General features: G+C 36.8%; 1 protein-coding gene and 1 long non-coding RNA gene across 4 annotated transcripts; one reads left to right on the top strand and one right to left on the bottom strand.

The window, feature by feature from the left end:
- Positions 1-1,727: 1,727 nt before the first annotated feature.
- Positions 1,728-15,424, bottom strand: acp1 (acid phosphatase 1). 3 transcript variants are annotated; one of them, XM_071479268.1, is made up of 7 exons: positions 15,338-15,424; positions 14,255-14,328; positions 13,460-13,573; positions 13,275-13,388; positions 7,118-7,179; positions 6,136-6,241; positions 1,728-2,055 (listed from the first exon to the last, which is right to left on the bottom strand). In XM_071479268.1, the coding sequence occupies exons 1-7, from the start codon at positions 15,378-15,380 to the stop codon at positions 1,978-1,980; spliced, it is 591 nt and encodes a 196-aa protein (XP_071335369.1). In that variant the 5' UTR covers positions 15,381-15,424; the 3' UTR covers positions 1,728-1,977. The 3 variants fall into 3 exon arrangements, with proteins under 3 accessions (XP_071335369.1, XP_071335370.1, XP_071335371.1); XM_071479269.1 differs by lacking the exon at positions 13,275-13,388; XM_071479270.1 differs by lacking the exon at positions 13,460-13,573.
- Positions 14,341-19,868, top strand: LOC139622121 (uncharacterized). The gene is made up of 3 exons (XR_011691153.1): positions 14,341-15,036; positions 16,420-16,510; positions 19,733-19,868. It is a non-coding gene; the product is annotated as an uncharacterized lncRNA (long non-coding RNA).
- Positions 19,869-21,629: the final 1,761 nt, after the last annotated feature.

Below are 21,629 nucleotides of genomic sequence, written 5' to 3'. Positions count from 1 at the left end.
ATTTATCAAATGGTGTTAAATACATATATATATTTAAAAATGAAATATATTTAAATAAATTATACGATTGGTACAAATATGAATGGTCTTTGTTGTCTCTTGCAGTATTCTCTTTTACATTCCTATCCTGAAATGAACGAGGAATTCTCTCTGAAAGACCACATGACTGGACCGGGTCCTGAGACTACAGATTTGAAGAACTTCCCACTGTTTAAAAAAGTCAACTGAGAGAGAGTGAAGTGCACTTTGTTTAAAATAGGGGTTATTGCAAAATCATTTTTATGTGAACACTTACCAGAAAGTGAGTCAGCATATTTCAGTCATAAAAATATTCACACAGGGGAAATAAGCTACTTTTGAAGGATCGGTTTGCCAAACACTGTTCATGGCATTTTCTATGGATTATCCAGACACTGACTAATGGGAACCCATGGGTGAAATGAGAAGTTGTTCTTTGCAATTTGAGCGAAGTGACCCCTCCACACATCTCCCTTTTTGGGAATGTACTTTTGCCTTTATGTAATAGAGGCGACAGGAAAGGTCCTCTGGATTCAAACTGTGGATGACCCTGGCCAATGCCCTTATTTCAAATTCTTCAAATCCAATTCAAACACTTTTGCCTCTGAGAGACATTGCTGCTATATATCTTGTATGGTATATTTTTATATTTTTTAGGCTGCAAATACCGCAAATTAAATTCCATTTATCTTCATTGTATTGGAGCAGAGGCAGAAATGTTAGTGTGTGTCACAAGATCCCTGGATGCAACTGCTGCATAGTGAATATTTTATGGAGCAAGTATTTGGTAAGGAACACAATTTGTTTGGGTCAAATAACAAGAAAACATCCACACTGCTTGGAAATACGCTTATTGAATTTTTTTCCAGTCAGATGTGACGATTGATGCTGCTCTCATTATTGCACTCTATATGTTATATTGCAGCGAGTGCATTTCTAGGGGTTGTTTGTCATGCTAAGTAGCTACTAGCAATGCTTTTGTTGCCTGACATCAGGGAAGTACTTTGCCTTGTGTGCCTTGTTTCAAAACCAAACTAAGTACAGATTGGACCACAGTGTGTCCAAAAGACTTGAAACCATTTTCTAACTCACGAAACTCAGAAAAAAGATATATCTCCCATTTTTTAAACCAAATTGAGTCAAGCTTTGCCTCACACATCCACCACAGTCAAGGCTCTAATTCTAGCAGATACACAGACATGGAAACTACCCTAAAAACTGTTCTTCCAAAGACCAGAAACCCTTCAGTCATCATCTGATTCATCTTTCTTTCAACTCCACCCTTGTTTAATGTTTTACAGCCCTTTCTCAATGTTCCATCACTCAATATTGTGAAACTACAACTCTACCGTGTGTGCAGGCGAATCACAAAGGACTGTAATTTATATCGGCACTGACGAGTCCTCCTCAATGGAATTTCCACCATATAAGTAGTCAGAGCACAAAGCAAAATAACTTTTGTGTCTGTTAAGAAGAAGAACATTCCTAATTTCTTGTATTAGTTTTTTCTGTAGGAGTTGTACAGCAAACGAAACCAAAAGCAGTGCCAAGAAATTAACGTAACCATCAAGCATCCAACAAAATACTCAGGAAGATTAGCATTTCTTCTTTGACCCCAGTGTCAACCTTTAACCTGTGGACCTAAGATGTCAATCACCATCATCTTCAGGATATCTCCATTCATATAAAAAATAGCATACTCAAAAATATAAAGATAAACATTATGTGTTTATTTTATTAATCTCCTGAATTTACAGTCTACACAGTTGCTCATACAGTATTCTTCTACACATACACAATGTGTGGTCGAACATTTCCAAATCTAAAAAAAGTGCTTTCAGCAACATCCACAACAGGTTTATAATGATGAGTGCACGTGTGACATGGCCAAAACATATTTGGAGGATTATTCATGTTTATCCAACAGACTCAGGAAGGACTGTTTCAGGTCGGATGCTGTTAGGAGTTTGCATCCAGAAAGGCTTTGCAGCAGCGTATGCACTGTTCATACACCTTTTCAAAGTCTTCGTCACTTCCCTAAGAGACAAAACATAAAGAAAAAAAAAGGAAATTAAAATAAATTTCAGCAAAACACAAACAGCTGAATCATTACATACATGCATTTGATTTCTTTTTGCTTAAAACTGGTGGCAAGGAGTTGAAACTAAATGACAGCCAATATAGCTGCAGACATATAGAGCCTGTTCTGTGATGTGGTTTGAAAGCAAAGGAAAAAAAACACAGTAAAATGTCAGTTTCTTACTCAACCGGTAAATTATATCGACTCCCCATCTGAGTACCAAATTGCTAAATTGTTCTGAAGGAAACTGATCCTATCCTGATGCCAACTGGCTTCAATTTATTGAGTGTTGAAGCCCACACTCAAATTTGGTAACACAGCTTTTCATAAGGGAGTAGTAGGCTGCCAAGAACAGCAGGATAACTTTTGAAACTCTGGTCTTGGGGGCTCAGAAGTGGGTTTTTGTTGAAACCCTGATGGATTCATATGGAAGAACATTTCTAACCGCAAAAAAACCTCATTACTTTAATTTATGTGATTAGACTGACATGTATGGATATTTTTATCTGTCCCAACCTACAGGCTCAGAAGTGAACTGAGACATTCGGCAGACATAACTGAAAATGAATGAATTTCAATACATATGTTAAGTCTTGAAATTCCCTGAATAGTCACTAAAAACAACATTTCCATTCCTATTGTTTTTTTTCCCCCAAGTAATACAATCACTATTAAGACAATAAAATGTAGGTCAAAATGTCAAAACGGCCATTACAGTTTTCCAGAGCTCAAAGTGACATGTTTAAATCACTTGTTTTGACCAACCAACATTCCACAAATCAAAGATATTCAGTGTAATATAATTTAAGACGACAAAATGTAGCAAACCCACACATGATGAAAAGTTGCAACCAGTGATTTATTAAGCATTTTTGCTTGTAAAACGGCTGAAATGATGAATCATGGTGGTGGATCATCAGTAGTTGCTGAATATTCTGTGAATGGACTAAGTGATTAAATGAGTAACTGTTCCAGCTCTTAAAACAACTATGTAAGCCATGTAAAACTAAAATAGCTGAGTCTACAAGCACACTAATGACTCTGAGGTTGTACTTAGATGGAGCCTTGCTTTGAGCTAAATTCTGGCATCAAAACAGTAACTTGCTGATGTTTAGCTGGTGATGAAATTGTCCACCATGTTCACAATCTTATTTTATAGGAACACACAGTTCTGATGAAGCTGATGGGAATATCATGAGTTTTGCAGGTATTTGGCCATAAACCAAAGTATCGATATGATAACGAAAGATGAGAAGTTAAATGACCCCCAGTTAAAACAGTTCATCCTGAGCGGGATATTAATGTTTGAACTAAATTCCACGCTTCACAGGAAATGTTTTAATCATGCTAGAAAGTAACATTAGAGGAAAAGCCAGAGGATTACCAATGTGTATAAAATTGATCCTTTTGAGTCAACGAATGTATGTAGAACATTTCATGATGAGCAATCCAACAGTTGTCCATGTATTTCAGTCTGGACCACAGTGGTGCACTAACATGAGTAGCAACGGGCCTGGTGGTGCTATAACTGCAGAAAAACAGTTTAAACAGTACAATTGAGATAACTGATATGGAGGTATTTAAGTGACAGCTGTAACAAATGATTGAAGAAACGTGTGTCTCCATTTATTCTGACACAATAACAGTGACCACCTCACGACATTCTTCTCACTTTGCTGTCATGCCATGTGGTTGCTGGCGAGGGACCACAATCCAGTTTTCTTTAAGTGTCCAAACCACATTGACTGTAAAGAGCATTCACTCCTACTTTTGGCAAAGAGAGCTAAACAAAGATACGTTTTCGCTGATCACCACAGAAAGAAACATGGTGTTTAAAGCCAAAATATGAGACAAATTAATACAACTGACTACAGTCACATAAACTGTGGTCAACCACAACCTCTTCTTCCCGTCACATCACTAATAATTTCATGACTGTTTTTCTTTTTCAATCCTAGGATCCTGGTTCCACAAGAGAGGCACATATACATTATTATTAGGCCAACGGAACTCTAGCCACACATTCTGCACCAAGACCACACAGGAAATTATTATTTTTGAAATACATTACAATTCATTTATATAAGTTATGAAAACATAAAAGATTTGAGTGTCCCTAGGAACATATATATTTTTTTCAAATTTACTGTATTTTGACAACTGATCATCACTAATCAAACCTTCAAACATCCCCCAACATTTACTCTCTCCACTTTTCCCACTCCTGCTTTTTCTCACTCATAACTCTCAAGAAGATAAAAAGCAGCCGAGGACCCATGTCCAAATCATTTGGCACGTCTTTTCACTGCAGAGACAGCACGCAAGGAACAAAAGGGATGAGTGAGCCATGAAGCATGAAAAGGCAAACCAATCTGAAACCAGAAAATACTTTGTAGAGTCATATCCAAGTAATTAAATAATAGTCATGTAAAAGTCATTTATTGTGGTGTTTACTGGGCTGGAAAGGCTGTATAACAAATGCTTGATCGTTGAAATGTAGGCATTTATTTGGATCAAGACAGCAAGAAACTTACTAGGCTGCATTTTACTGCCAGGGTCCACTCTGTTTTGTTTTAGTGCTGTTTATTTCATAAAACGTGTCTGGATGTGATCCCATCTCTCCCTTTGGACAGTGAATTTTCTCCAAAACCACCACATGCACCTGATGACTGACATGTTTAGTCCAAAACTATGGTCTTTAAATAAACTCCAAATGACTCCACTGTGTAACATTTTTTTTGTCTGTAAAATCATTCTCATGATATGTCATATTTTGAACAGGTGTGTAGCCACTGAAGGTAAATAACGAACTTTGGTTATTTCCAACCACAGTTTACATTCATCATCAAATGGTTTTAAGTTCTTTTAGTTCTAGTTTTATGCTTTGAAAAGTTCTCCATCAGCTTCTAACCATGAGCAATGGGTCTTCCATGAACACAACCTTTTCTAGCTTCCTATTTTATGTGAGAGATTTTCTGTATTTTGTGTTTTCTCTCGGCTTTTCACACTGGTTTGAGGTAGGCAGGGATTTTAAAAAAAAAAAAAAAAAAAAAAAAAAAAAAAAAAAAGGTATATACCTCCATGCTTCAATCATAATTTAGCAAGATTTAAATCATTGCAGAATAGTGTATAAGTATTTTACGTCTATTTCTATTTCTAATTCAGCTGTAATGTGTTGCTCATTTAGTCGTGATCATTTAATATTTAAAAGAAATACATAAGATTTGAAACCATGTTTTTAGGGGCATTAAATCAAAGCTTCATAGAAAGAAAACTGTTTACAGAGTAGTAGTAGTACAGAGAGTTTGATAATTCACACTACAAATTTTACACTGTTTGGCTTGTAAGCATTGACTTGAAGTGGCAACAGTTTGAAGTTAATGTGTGGATTGTTAAATTGGTTAATGACAGGATAAGTGTTCTATTGTCTTGTACTTATTGTCAACAAATCGTAGCAGTCAACAAATAGTTTGTCAATTTCTCAATATTTCTAACTTCCCTACCCTGTCTGCGCCCAAGTCACACACATAGTAACACATAGGTTCTTACTGAAGATATAATTCTTAAAAACAGATCAGAAATATATAGTTTAATTTAAAAAAAATATTTTTTTCTTAAAACGAAGTTGCACTCTGTAGTTCTCAGGAAACGTTGCTCACAGTTGTAAGTGTAAGGACTATTTACAGCCTCAGATTTCTACACATTTGGTCAACTAGTCAGTTTGTAGAGCAGCAGATTAATAACTGTGGGATCGACTCAAAATAAGCTAAAGTGATTCATGGTAATAAACAGGAATGTTTAGAATGGAGGAAGGACAAAGTTTAACTTCTCCACATTCATATTTTAATGTCCATGTATAGAAATGACTTTGGGAAATAAACACAGAACATTAAAGATATTGTCCTGTATCAAAAATAGCTTGAATTTTTTCAAAACTTATTCAATTTATTTTTTTATTTTCATTTTCATTATTTTGGAGGGTCATTATAATCAAACACTTAGGAATCATCTTTATTAGAATTTACTTGAATACTTACATAATATGGGTCTTTGATGATCAGCTGCTTCTGAGGGTCATATGAACCAAGCAGCTCAATCTTTGCTTGGTAGTTTTTGACCGAGTTTGCTTTCTTTTTCAAGTCACTGTGAAGACAGGAGAAAGCACATAACTCCACGAGAGCAGGAAAAAGGGAAAACACACAAGGCTCTAACAACACGTGATATCTGGGCCAAAAAAGGAGGGAATTAATATAATGTTTTTATCAACAATGTATTTGAAAAGAGCATAATCTTATCCCACATGTTTAAAAGACTTCAACTAATAGACAGAATATAACAAATCCAAGACACTGACATCTATGTATATGATAAACTTCCCCCCATAGCACAATAGCAGCAAAGTCACTCATACCCCTATAACTCATAGAGGAGTTTAAACTACTATAACAATTCTATTTAAGACAACAAAACATGGACAGATTAGTCTTTTGTCTAAGACAAGGTCTCATTTTCTCAGTCTGGTCAGCTTAACATTTGTGGAGAAAAAAATATGTGGGAGAGAAAGGGGAAAAAAGTGCCCAAAGAGCAAAGACGAGGCATCCAAAGAACTCAGTAAGCTGCTTACAGATCAAATCTGCCATAGGCATGTGATCTCAAAATGATCCCTAAACGTTCAAAGTAGCAAAAAATATCCCTCCCCTTGACCTTTGGAAAGAGCTTAAGGAAGGATATTGCTCATTAAAGGGAGGCATTCACCTAAATGTTACTTATAGCTCAATGTTACCACCATTTTCATGTGTGTGAGAAGAGGTAGCACACATCACTGTCAAGACTGTTAGCAGGGCAACCTGACTTGACCCCTATTTTAAGACAAATGTGTTTTGTTTTGTTTTGTTTTGAAACCAACGTAACCATTAATTAAGACAGGACATTTAACACATGACACCTGTGTTTTCAGCCATTGTGTGTCCACATCCACAGAGAAAACAAATAATGCTGCGGTAGGCTGAAATACTGTACCTCAAATTGCTCTCGTCCATGCAGAGAATGTACTCAAAGCTCATGAAATCTTCCTTGGTCACCTGGAGGAGGGCAAGAAATACAGGACAAAACAAATATTACTTTTGGCTCGGTGTGGAAACAGTGCGTCCTGCGGAGCTTCTCTCTGTTCTTTCAGAGAGGATTCAATCTTACACAGTAAAAATCAGTCACTTCCAATTCAACAATAAAGGCAGTCTGGCCATTGCTGTCCTTAAGATGTTCATCAAATCAAATCCCCTTGTGGATTCTATTCATGGTCAATTTTATGATTTATGGTTCATTTTACTTCATTGATAGTTTACTGTTGACAATCCTAGTGCTGTATCAGAGTAATATTAAAAGTTTCATGTGGACATCTTGAACTCCAGTAGCGCTATGTCGCAGTTTTTTTATGAGTGGGTCCATGTTTTGTTTGCCTTGTGCACAAGGACACCCATGAACACACAAGCACATGAACACAGGTGACGTGATACACATTTCTGCTAATGGTTTCACACAGTGGCAGAGCCAACGTATTTAACACATTTGTTAGACCTCAAGGATGGACACAAAAGGTTTTGGTGAGTAACACTGAATGTTAACATAATTTTTTGTTTCTTTACAAATAAACTCAACTAGCAGGCTCTTATTGTGAAACAGTCACAGGAAGTACAATGTGTTTCTCAGTTCTTTGTCAGTGTATCATTGTCAATTTTGCAAGGGAATAATAAAACAAGAGGGCAAAGCCACAGTGTGCTGTTAACATGAAGAGCTGTTGCTCCCCAGCAAGACGGCCAACTTTACTGCACTGATGTTGTGTGGAAAACTACTCGAGCTGTGCACAGCGTGAAATCACAACACGGTTGCAATTATTGCCATGTGAACTATTTGATAAACAGCTTTGTTTGGCTGTGGTGTGAAAGATACTCCAGGGGCTCCTTTGTTGTATTTCTGGAAAAAATAAAGTTTTTAGTATTAAAACACATTTGCTGCTACCATGGTAACCAACGGTGTCACCAAATCAACTAGGACTGAAATCTTGAGGATAACAACTTTAACATAATCCTGACTCATGGGGATATCTGGTTATGAAAGGGATCTAAGCTGCACATCTGTAGGTATGTGGAGGAGTGTTGTGCAAAGTGTTCACTGTACTCAAGATGATTTAATGGAACAAGCAGCAATGATAAAAAAAAATAATTAAAAAAAGATACGGGCAGCCCCCTGAATAGTTTTTAAGGGTTTTAAAGGTCAATGTATAGGAATGCTGGGGAGGCAGTGAGGGCAGTGAGAGACAAATGAGAGAAGAGAGGAACGAAAAACAAGACATGAATAAAACTCCCACAATATTCCAGATGTTGAGTTATGGACATATTCAACCACAAAAACAACTATGGTCAGTAGTGCAACAACAGAGTAGTAAACAGATGTTTGTTATGACTGTTGTACTAAATCTCTATTACCAGAGTGTCTGGCTGTGGCTGCTAGAGTCTGATCACTGTATTTTCCATTTGAACACACTCACACCCTTTCTCTCACACACAGTGATAATCTCTGGTGATAATCACAGAGGCTGTTGAACTCTTGGCTCCTGTCTACCTCACACTCTGTCATACTCTAACAGTGGACTAGAAGGCTTTTATTGTGGATGAGGGATAACCAGGGAGACACACATAGCTTTGTTCAAGTTTAGCAAGTTTAGCAAGCAAAGAGACCTGTTCTGTAAATTACTACTACTACTACTACTACTACTACTACTACTACTACTACTACTACTACTACTACTACTAATAATAATAATAATAATAATAATAATAACAAATGGAAAAAGCAGGAAAAAAAAAACATCATATAATGAATTGTAAAAATTGGCACTTTGGTATCTTTGAAAAAACTAATGTTTGAAAGAAGACACATTTAACATTAAGATTTAATTAATGGTTTACGACAAACCTAATATAGTTGTAAGCTCAACTGGAAACCAGACCATACAGTGAGCTCATGCTTATTCTCTCTCTGGCCACTCTCCCATTCAGACAGATTTCCATCCATTCAGACACTGGTTGGGCTATTCACAACCATTTATCTAAAATGGGGCAGGGTTTGATACAATGACTGAAGATTTCTGTTAACAACCAAGATGGCTGCTGCTGATGCAAAGAGGTCTGCTGAATTACCTAACACAACGGTATTATACAAACTGGATGTTTAATTTTTTCCAAAAGAACAACTGCATTTATGCTGTAATTTGTTTACATTTCTCTCTCGCTCTGCGCTATGTTACACATTTCATTGGTTGGTCAACAACCGTTGACGACACCACTTAGAAATCTGAGAGATTCAAGACCCAATGCCAGGCTATTTGTAAGGGGTTATACGGACATTTTGTTTATTAATGTGCAGTGTTTATCAACAATTACAGCTTATCCTATCAACATGTTTTATTTTGTTACAACCCTTTTTACTATATTTTCATTCATTATCTGTTTATCCCAGACTCCATTTATTGGTGCCCACATAAGGACTTATAGTTGTTGAGACACACATTAATTAATGCTATCCACTTAGAACAATAAAATGAATGTTTATATACTGCCTATAAATACTATATAGGGCGTTGAATAGAGTGTTAGAACAAAACCGTGAGTAAGATGTTGTAGAGTTCAGATTGTATTTTCACCTCTTGACATAATGCTGGTTGGAAAGACGTAAAACTCGGCTTGTATCTGTGAAGTTTCAAAACTGAAATGATGACAGGTGAAATTAAAGTGATTGCAATGGTATTTTGGCCAAAATGATGTTCATTCCTGAAATGTTGACTTAACGATAAGATCAATAAGTATAAAATTAAAATTTCAACTCTCTTGAATCTCATGTCCGGGTGGGAATTTTTTAGGGCATTAAACATTCGACATAATCTGTCGCGGTTCACTTTGGAGCATGTTTGCTTTATTAAATAAACACGTTTGTTTAAAAACCATGGTATCCAAAAAAATAATGTCCCCCTTGGTCAATGTGCTTGGATACTGGCAGGGACAGAAGTTTAGAGAAGTTCAGTGAGTATAAAATTGGGGGACAGAATGGAAAAAATAGAGGGTGGGAGAAAAAGCCAGTGATAGAAACAAAAAAAAGGCTGAAAAGAAGAAAGAGCAAAGGCTTGTCAAAGCTCACTGTGTGGATTTTGCTGGGTTTAAGCCAAGGGTTGAGCCTCCCCATCCCTGCTTTGAGGAGATTAGATGAGGGTCTGACTCAACGGGTTTGCAGCGAGACAAACCATCAAGACGGCAGATCTGAAGCACAGGATGAAACCCCTGAGTTCTTTCAAGGAAACATAAAAAAAAGGAGTGTTTTAAGGGCACAGGGGAGTAGGAGTTGCACTGAGGATAAACCAACACAGCATAAAGCCTGAAGGCCCTACATGGACAAACATCTTGGTGTAATTTCAGGCCTGTTTCAGGATTTGAAACACATGCTGCAAGGTGATACAATGACTGCTAGAATGGCTTCATCAGGATTTCATAAACAGCTCAGGTGCAATCATTTTGCACAGCACAATAGACATGATCCTTCTTTATCACTTTCACTGGCAATCAAACTCACACAAAATACAGATGGGTGACAAATTAAAGGAAAACACAAAGATTAAGTGTCTTAAACTGGAGTACACCCTGGCTTAAACCTGGAGGATAGTCTGGAAAAACTATATCATAGTTTCCACCAATATTCACAGATTGTTTTGGTCTTGGCAGTCAGAAAGAAGCAAAAAAGTAACAACTGCTGCACCAAAAACACATTTGGCATTTACATTATGATACAATTCATGAAGAAAAGGAAAAACTGAGGCAAAATTCTGATTCTGGATCAGATGGTGCGGCAACACAGACTGTTTTTACAATTACTTCTCCTGCTTGCATGTTAGGTTAGATGTTTAAAATAATCATAAAGAGAAATATTGTCAGGGACTGGGTCAGAACACAAACAATTTAAATCCTTTAACACCACCAACTATGATTTTCTCTGGCAACTGAACCAAACTGGAACATACTCAGTTCAAACTGGTCCAATCAGTCATCACCTCCAAACAATCATAATGTGTGCCCTTGCCATTAGTAGGGTGTTTTTCCACCGTGAACCTCCAAAACAGCTTCAATGCTCCTTGGCGTAGTTTGTCATAGTATCAGGAACTTGAAATATTACCTCATTTGATGTTTTGATGATGCTGGTATAGGAAAACTGTCTGAAGGGGCCAGTATACTCTGTTCAAACAGCTTATTGGACAGTCGAAGACCCCCTCCCCCACAACTTCCTGATGCCAGATTGGGAGGTGGGGATGGGGTGGAGGGAGTCTGTGTCCAACTGCTTCTGTAACTTTCCGAAATCGACACCAGCTGTGCGCAGGTAAGAAAGCAGGCAGACATTGAATTTCCTTCATTTTTATTTCTTTTCTCATTCTTGACAGAATTATTTGTGCCACTTCTAATGTGAAAACCAACTGCAACACTGAATGTCTTCCAGGAGAGACCTGCCTCAAATGATCAGTGTCATTTTCATACAACAATCCAGTGAACCCTGTTTCCCCTGCCCTGCCCACGCCTGTCAGGTTTTCACTTTAGTTTGTCACCATTCTGTATATGCAAAAAAGTAACAAGAGTATCTCAACATTCATGTCAGGAAACCTAGAAAATGTGAAAATTCTCAATTAAATTAGAAAATCCGGAAAACTGGTTAAAATGCCATGTATTTTGTTAGTAAGTGTGTTTAGAAACAATGTTAAAAAAAAGAAAGAAAAAAGAAAGAAAGTACAAAGAAACAGAGAAACACGAGCACATTTGTAACTGCTAAAAAGGCTCATTAATCAGACTTCCTTGAATTTGGTGATTTAACTTTGTGCTTAAGTTAAAACTTAAAGGTGAAAAAAGTTTCAGTTTATATCGTGAGAAAGTTGAAACCTGTCTTGGCTGGAACAGGTCATGTGATCTCTTAAACCCTGTTGTTGTGTCTTCAGAAGCTGAACCCAGCTGCTGTGTCCTGCAGAGTTCACCTAACTGTCACAAGAGGTCACTGTATCTGAGGTTTGGGAAAAACTTGCTGAACACACAGAACTTTATTTCCACAGCTCAAATAATTTTATTAGAAAGATATATTAATATCTTTCACCACATCTGAGGGTTCAAAGGCAACTCCGATGTAAATGTGAAACAGATTAGAAAATGTGTCACATCCTTGTGAACGCGTTATTAAAGCCAGACAAAAGAAAATTCAAGGCAACTAAATAATAAACACGCAACACCACTCACTACACGTTCAGTTCATGCAAGAGGATATCTCAGTAAACGAGCCCAGATACCACTGCAGATTTATGGAGACAAGTAGATTTTACTACTCATAAACATGGCTATTTGAATGAAAATCAAGCGCAAAGCAACAGAAAGCTCGTAGTAGGATTATACTACAGGGGCAAATTGTTCTACAATGAAATTCTGCTGTTATTCTTATTTAACATTAGAATTTATATTTACACTGTTGTAATTTTAGAATAAAATAACATTAAGTGATGTTTGTGACAGTAGTCCATCAGTGATTTCACATGAAATGGAATATTTCTTAATTTTCTTCATAGATAATGAAACCCAGACGGCAAATTGGAAAATCTGAAATGTAAAATAAACTAATTTCCTATAAGATTATCAATCTATTTATTACACCATCTATTAGTGTTGTGTTGTTATGTTGTCTGTTGCTGTCTTCAAAGAAAATATTCTTTAAAAATTGAATATTAATGCAATAAATATTACAAATTACCATTTTTTAAAATTTTCATTCTTTGTTGAGGAAAAAACAAAAAAACAAAAAACTGAACATACAGTATGATTACACTGACTACTGGTATTTAGTGTTTGTCTGAACCACCTGTGTTTGGATTTGAGGTGACCTCTTTGTTCCGACATTAGCTGCAGTTCAGCTGAATCAAGTTGAACTTGCTAAACTGAGTAAAGCAACAATTTTACCAAATCTGTCCTTAACCAAAGGTACAGCGTCGCTGTCCTAAGAGTCAGGGCAACAGCCGCTGAATATCTTGAAGGCATGATCTTACCAACATCAGTCATACACACAAACATCAATCAGGTGAGAGGAGCCACGGGACATATGGTTGTACCTGTCGGGCCCTGTGGCTCGTCTCAATGCCATGTGTCCTGAGGCAAGCCAGACCACGGGCATCCGGTGAGCTGCCTATATTCCAGTCAGATGTGGCACCACTGTCTATGACCCACTGCAACAACAGAAAGCAAAAAAGGGGGCGCTAACTACTACAGAGACAGGTGTAGGGATGGGTGGTCGTACCTGCCTGGCCACATGCCTCATGGGCACGCTATGCCTCTTCATGCATGCTTGGCCGCGGTGGTCTGGAGGGTTTCCTATCTCATAGGTGGAGGTGGCAGCACTGTCTATCCTCCACTAGGTAGAGCAGAGCACGGGGAACAATAACACAGCAAAAATGACTCATACGCTCACATTAAGAGAAGTTGTAGGTGGTGGAGTATTTGCAGGACGATGGATTTACTCTTGAGGACAGAATTAGAAGTTAGACTCAACAGGTGGAGTTTACAGTGTCAGTTCAGTATGTTAATGTTCTGGATGAAACACATCCTGCACTTATTCACAATCAATACACTGCCACCAGGTGACTTATGTATTATTAGGTCTGATTATCTATTAGACATATATATATATATATATATATATATATATATATCAAAGAACTGTATTTACCACTTCAACCCCAGCACCACCACTACTTCATGTATGAATATTGACATATGCTCAAAAACCAGGTGTTGAATAAAAATCTCCTATTTCTATTAATATGAGGTAGTATTTATTTAACAGAAGCATGCTTTGAAAATAGTTAGCAGTAGTATATTACAAAACAGCTGTAAATGTAATGCTTAACAAATATAGTAAAACAAGCAGAACTGGTTTGGTTATCAAAATGTTTCTGTTTTATGTGCTAAATAATGTATATTATTCATGTTGCTAATTTGTCAGTTACACTAAATAACATAACAAAGAATTTAAAAAGCCGCATGTGTATGACCTGTACAACAAAATATAATAATGACTTAATGATGACATTACCTTATCAACAACACCAGCATCCGTTGCCATCTTCGTGAAGACTGCTTCAGCGATGGGAGATCTGCAAATATTTCCTGTTCAAAACCACAAACAAAATGTGATGTTTTAAAAAAATAACAGGCAACTTAATACCACCCACACCACCACAATAGCAATGTTCACAATTCTGGGTTACTATGTCATAGCTGTCACCAGATTTCCATGAAGTGTTTATTTTCGCCTACAAGACAGCCTAAAATAATCTCAGACCTTTAAGCGATCTACTGGAAGAGTTGGCGAAAAGTCCTAAATCAAGAACAGAAAGACTCTTGGCTGGTACAGAAAATATTTGCAAGCTGTGATATTTGGCAAGGGGAAGGGGTTAATAAGTACCGACCTGGTGGGGTGAGCAAACTTTTGCATGCACCATAATTGCTGTTTAGTTTGTTTGGTTTTATTTTTATTTTTTAAATTTTTGTTTGTTTTCCATGAAAAAAAAGTAACAGCGCATTAACATTTAAAGGAAGGTCCATTTTAATGCCTGTTTGCAACATGAATTCGTTTTACTTCTTTTCATAAAAAAAAAAAAAAAAAAAAAAATAGGCAAAATATCAATTTGCAACTTTAACTGCAACTTGGTCACTTAAGTAGCAGAAGCGTCCTGCATCATTACGGTGCTGACAGCATAAGCGACGGGTAGAAACCACTTTGCTTATCAGGAGGAGTTCAAACAGAGCGGTCTACAAGGTGGACTCTGACCTGTCGTCAGCTGACTGAATGCTGCCTCTCCTATGTTAGTCAAGGTAGCGTTACTCAGCGTTTCTATAAAACACACTATGAGTAGTACCTGTTCCGTCTCGTCTGAACTGACACCAGCTGTTTCATAACAACCAGCCTGTATGATAAGTTTATGTCTCACTGACAGCATCGCACTCATTCATTTAATAGAGCGACTTAGCTAGCTGAAACACTTCCGCTAGCACTGTTAGGGAAACCTAACAACACCCTAATTCATTACAACAACATTATACATCTTATCTACTGGATGGCATTTGTTGAATATTATAAACACAAGCTTGTTTTAGGTTAGAAGACGTCTCTTACCAAGGCAAACGAACAAAACCGACTTAGTGCCACTGCCCGCCATGTTGTTCTGAAGGGTCCTGTGTAACGCCGCGGCTGGCGACCAACTGGTGCCTGAACGAAAACATTTTTTTTTTTTTTTTTTAATGTTTTGCACGCTTTTTTAAACTCATGTTAAGTCAGATAGATATGATGAAATGAGTGAAATCTAAAGTTTCTTTACATATAAATAAATCCCTGAAGATTTTGAAGAAATGTTTAATTACAATATTTTTGTTAAAATTATTAAGTGCTCACCTAAAATCTGAATATGGAAATTTGAAGTCTGCATAAGTTACATTGAGAATGGATTTTCAGTAATGTAGGCGACATCTTGTATCCAGTGGTTAAACTAAAATAAAAATATTTGCATATTCTAGCCATCGATTCTGGATTTTTCAATGTAAAACTAATGATTGTTGTCAATATTTGGAAATTTTGATGCATTTTTATAAATTAAACGATAACATCAACAACAGCCAAATGCAAAATTAAATTGCTAATTAAAAATAAATGTATGAATAATAGTAATGCAGTGATATATGTAATAATAGCATCAGACAGCACACATGCAGCTTAATTGAGGTCCTTTTTTTTTTTTGATATTTGTAAATTGTGCAGGTTCATTCTTGGTACAATGACTTGTTCTTACAAAATAGTCAAGTGGTATCTAGTAAATAAAAAAATGTTTTTGCCAGACAGGAAAGAACACAATTGTGAAAATTTGAAACATATGCAAATCTGGCTCACTAGCTACACTCATTTTCATTTTATTGCTAGATTAGTCAGCACCAGCTTTGAAGTGCTGATAATAAATGTTAGTTACAGGGAGAAAAATAACCCTTTATCATCTCATGAAAGGACTCCTCATTCATCCTTGATGTGAATTAGAGACACAAACTGCCTAGTCATTCCATTAACAAGTATAAATCAACTGTCATGCTTAATGAAATCCACACTTTTTTATTACGTCAGCACTCAACAATGGCAAATTGGTGCTTGAGGTCACTTCAGACTAGTGTCCCGTGGAACCTTTAATAAGACACAATGTTCCCCATTTACAGACTCCTGAAGCCTTCCCATATCCTGAGTAATGCCTTGCTGAGTCCTGGTGTGAAATACACAGGTCACGAGAAAATCCTGGACCAAGACAGAGTAAGACATTTTTAACAGCAGATTACTGGGTGTTGTACAACATTCTTTCTTTACTGTGACGTGAGCTTTTGCCTCACATTTATGTAAAAATCCCAATGTCAAGTGAAAAAAGGGCTCAGTGTCTCTTGTTTGATTTTCTAGCCTACCTAGAGCCAGTTTTATGTCAGTAGTATGAAGAACAATATTAATGCGAGACCAGTGTATTTCAGCATCATCAGGCATTGATCTCACAGTTAAGTTGGTCATATGGTTATTCCTAATGCTACAAGTTTTGACCTCTATTTCTGCATCTGTGGGAGCGCAGTGCAAGAAGTGCACAGACTGGGAGTGACAGCTGACGTTTAATTCAAGGCAAAACTGGCCCTTAAACTACATGCACTACAGGAACAAACTGAGACCAAAAAACACTCCTTGCCACAGCTGTTTACACAAAAGTTTGATTTTTACTTCCACCTAAAATTTCCTTATGAGTAAGATGCCGACAAAAATAAAAATAAATAAAAAGCAAATTGAAAACTTTGAAAATAAATGACCTGTAGCTTCAATGTTACCACCCATCGGGTGATGTCCATCGGGGGCCTGTGCAACCGCAGCATCCTAATGATGCTCAGTCACGCATCTGGAGGTTACTGGAAGCCAAGATAAAGACATAATGGAAATAGTTTTGTAAGAACTGTAATGATTAAGAACAAGTCCTGGCGACTGAATAAATACAACAGGATGTACTTAACTCCAGCCCTAAAACCTAAATCTAAGGCTCACAGTACTGACAGACAGACTGAAGAGAAACATCAGAGAAGTAGAGGCAAAATAAATAAACTTCCTGAATTAGAAAAAAAAAACATATAGTGTATTCCCAGTTGTTATGCAGTGAAAGCAGATCAAACAAAATCTGAAACTGCAGTGTTGTGGCTGCGTAAGCATCTGTAGCTGTTGCTCTCTGTAACTAATTAATTGATTTTCCCCGGTGTATTAAGCCTAGATCCTCTGCTTAGCCAGTGCTGGGGGCTATTTGTTATGAGACCAAATGAAGAAGATGGCTGGAGCAGAAAGGAAAACTGTGAAAAGATGTTCAAAATGCACACAATTTGAAGGCATTCACAAGGGTTTGTACAGTGGTGGGGCATGCACAGTTTTGTGCATGAAATGCTTCTTCTTATGATTTACCCATAAATCCGTAAATCATTAGTTAACTTACTGTTTGAGTCTGTTTTCTTTAAAAAAAAATGTTGCTTTTTCAAATTATCTTCACTGTTTCATTGACAGTCTCTGCCTTGGATTTGCCTCTGAGGAATGTCTGAGGATGTTTGTGTCTGTGTAATTACGTGTGTTGGTGGGGAAGCAGCGAAAAAGAGGGTAAAATGTCTCACATTTAATAATGAGATACAGATGCAGAAGATGCAAAAAAAAAACAAAAAAAAAACAACTAGATTCAGCAGAGGCTCCTCCTTAAATCCCCCTTTTCCATGACAACCCTGTCCATGCATGCAAATGGAAATGAATGATCATATTTTTTTCTCGACTCATACTGGTAAAACATAAGGTTCTGGATGAGTAACTCTCCTGGAAGAACCACAAGTTGGATGAACAAACAGCTGAACCCAGCAGAAAAAGTCCAGACATGACTGTGTCTGATAGGAATGGGAGACACTGAATATCATTTAATTTATGCTTAGGTGTACATCCAGATTAGTTAATGGGCAATGTTTTCCCATTGGCTCCCCAAAGCCGGCTGTAGGTTTTCTAGGATGTCTTTTGATGGTTTTATCACACATTTACCTATTTACATCTATCTCTCTATATATATTCCTTGAAACATTTGGGTATTTGCAAAATATGAGGGAACTTTAATTGTCTGTCAAATTGAGCAGATAAGAAAAACGGTAGTAGAGTATTATGTCAATCATTTCTCCTGGCTCCCTGTTTCATTAAACATACATGTCAGATGATGTCATTGAATTTGGTGAACTTTGAACATGAAGGATGAAGAACTATTACAAAGAACCGGGGTTGTAGTTTTCTGTAAACATGCTAATTAAAAAAAAAAAAAAAAAAAAAAAGCAGCATCAAAGAGGAAGGCACTGTGCTGTTTTGAAAAGAATGGTTTGATGTTTTTTTAATGGCTGTCTTAACTGTTCCTAGGGCATTAACTTAATCTTGGGAAAAAAATAAAATAAAATAAAATAAACGGCAGCTTTCCATTACTCATAACCTACTCTCAAAAACTTTTAATATGCTGTTCGCACAATAGCATTATCTTGGCCAAACTGTGAACATATTTCCTTGAAATGAAACTACATGGAATCAGTGAACACAGTCCTAAGAGACACTGAACAAAGTCGCCTTGTTCGCTCTTACAATCAGCCTCCAACTTAACTGTGCACATTACCAACACACTAAAAGCCTCTGCATGTTCTTTGAGAGACTTAGCCTCTCATATTTGCCTCCTCACTTTTTGAAATATAATGTATATTAATACAACAGCTATTGTGTTGATGTTACATTAAAAAAAAAGATAAAATGCTTTTTGGACTTATCTTCCTAGTAGAAATGGTGGCTGTGTCTGAAATCACTCCCTTCATTTCCCAACATTTTATCTGAGTGTCTGAATTTTAAGTGAGTAGATTTATTCACCAAAAATTCCGCAATGGATCTAAAAAGGTAGGCTGTGTAAGAAATCACCCCCTATGTTCATTCATTCACTACTCCCTTTATGATAGATACTAAATAGTTCCCTCAATAGTGGACAGTAAATTCAGATTCGGACACTCACTGCTCTTTGTCATTTTGTGTCATCACACAATAAAAGCTGAGATGCACAACAGTGATATTTGCATCAACATCAACACAGTGCATTGTGGTTGATTGTTAGCAGAAAGTATTCACACACTCAGAATCTGAACACTCAAATCAAATGCCAGTAAATGGTATTGCACTGTATAGTTCCACATTGTGAGGCATTCAGGGATGCATGTTACAGATGTTCTACAGAAAATCCAACAGGCTATCTGGCATGCCTCCATTTGATTTGACTGCCTTTGCATTCGCACGGTTGTCAGGCACTCGGAGTACATTATTCATTTGAGGATTTTTTTTTTTTTTTTTTTTTTTTGAACATAAGTGATGTAGAATTTGTCTGCTGTTATTGTAATCTGGACAACATGTGACAATTAGCTGCTAGCTAAAAGAATGAGATGTTCTCACATGTGTTCACATTTGCAGATGTGAATGGGGGAGTCACCGCTGGAGGGGTCAATACTTTTTCTGCTTGGCATTGATTAAGTCTGAAATATAAAGTAAATTGTTGTCCAGGAAATATATATTTGCTAAGACAAGTACAAATGCAATGGTTATGAAATCCAGGCCTACGTTCTGTGGAGCTGATCCAAGAGAATAATCGTGATTCCAGTTCCAAGCTCATGTTAACTTTATGGTTTTATGTAGGAATTCATTACTATGTATAATAATTCAAGACTTTGGATTTTGCTTTGTTTCTTCAAGTATGGCTCTCATTATTTTGAAAGTCTGGTTCTGAATTGTAATGTCACTGGTTTTTAACCATGGTATGTTGCAATTTCTTTTTTTAATCAGTTCAATATGAATGACAAAATAAATGCATTGCTCGTATTTTCTTGTAAAGAGACTCCACATGTGTTAATGGTCTTTACTCTGCAAATCTATATATCAATTAATGTGGGATTATCTTATTTACATTTAAAATCTAAATTGAAATAATGGACCTGTTCTGGGTAGAAAAGGATTATCTAGGCCTGACTACGCCAGACTTTCTGACTACAATCAGATAAATATCACTTGTGTTGTCGACATTAGAAGTTTTATCTTTGATTTTATTATTGTTACAGTTTTTTCTGAACTTCAACAGATTCTTAAAAAAGCAGCAGTGATGCCATAGTGTTAACTAGCTTTTTTGACAGCTTGATGCCATTGGAAGCAAGCATAACTACACAACTTTGACATACAATCAAAGATGAGAGCAATGGGAGACAAAACATCACTCATCATCATGATGAGCAACACCTTTCACATTAAATATAGTCTTTTGATCATTGCTAGTATATAAATATTGATTGGAGCAGTTTTAACAGCTTCCCTCAGGCCAAAAAAATAAGAAAGTAATTTAAAAGAAAATGGAAATTAAAATACTTGATGTACCACGAAAAAAACATTGCAGCAGTAATCCTCCAAACACAGTTGTTTTTGGAAATACAGTAAGATGGCCCTGTGATAAATAGACACTAACATACTAACTGAGTGGGAGGTGATGGTGACCTTGTATTCCTGGTAATTAGCGCTGCATGTATAATTACCAATTATCAGTTACTTTACATAACACTCAAACAATAACGGCAACTAAAAGATGCCTGCAGTAATTATATCTAATAATTTGCAAGCCATCTTTAATTGAGTCAGAGGATGGATGGTAATCATTGTGAATGACTCAGTAAAAACACAATTAACAGATGATGCAGTCTCACATTAAAGTGTAGAATATGTTTTTGCAACTAGCAGCATAAGTTAAGAATTAAACAAAAATGAGAGGGCTCATGGGGAAAGTGACTAATGGTGTCAGTGTTCATGTTTACTCTGCTCCCCTCCATCTCTCCCTGAGACGGCTCCCTTTTCTTTTTTCAATTAATTAGAAACAGAAATAACTGAACGGGGGATGTGCAGCTCAAATAAGCTGTGAATGCAACATTGATTTATTGCCCTTTAATTTGATATGACACATGTATTAGAAAACAGTTGCCTATATACAAATCCAGCTAACACAAGTCGACATCATAATTCATTTTGAGTTATGTTTTTGGCCACATAATAAATGTCAATCTAATGTTTACTCGCCTTTTAGCTCCATTTTTGGTCTCCACCAACTCCTGAGGGAAATATCTGGCTCTTAATAAAGGGGCTATTTGTAAGATCTCTCTCCGCCTAACATGGTTTCTTGCCAGGAGCAGGTGGTAGTGATTGCCGCTTCACAAGAGATTTGTTTACAACACAAGAGTTTATAATACTCCCTCTGAGTTATGGGATGTCTGCAGGGCAGACTGGAGGCTACAGTGAGTCGCTATCAGAAAGTGACAAGACAGGACGCGGCCTG

This window comes from Trachinotus anak, unplaced genomic scaffold (assembly GCF_046630095.1).
Source record: "Trachinotus anak isolate AG129_WGS33_773 ecotype Australia unplaced genomic scaffold, CSIRO_AGI_Tana_v1 ptg000005l, whole genome shotgun sequence".
Taxonomy (NCBI): Eukaryota; Metazoa; Chordata; class Actinopteri; order Carangiformes; family Carangidae; genus Trachinotus; species Trachinotus anak.
This window is presented reverse-complemented; position numbering and strand designations above follow the sequence as displayed.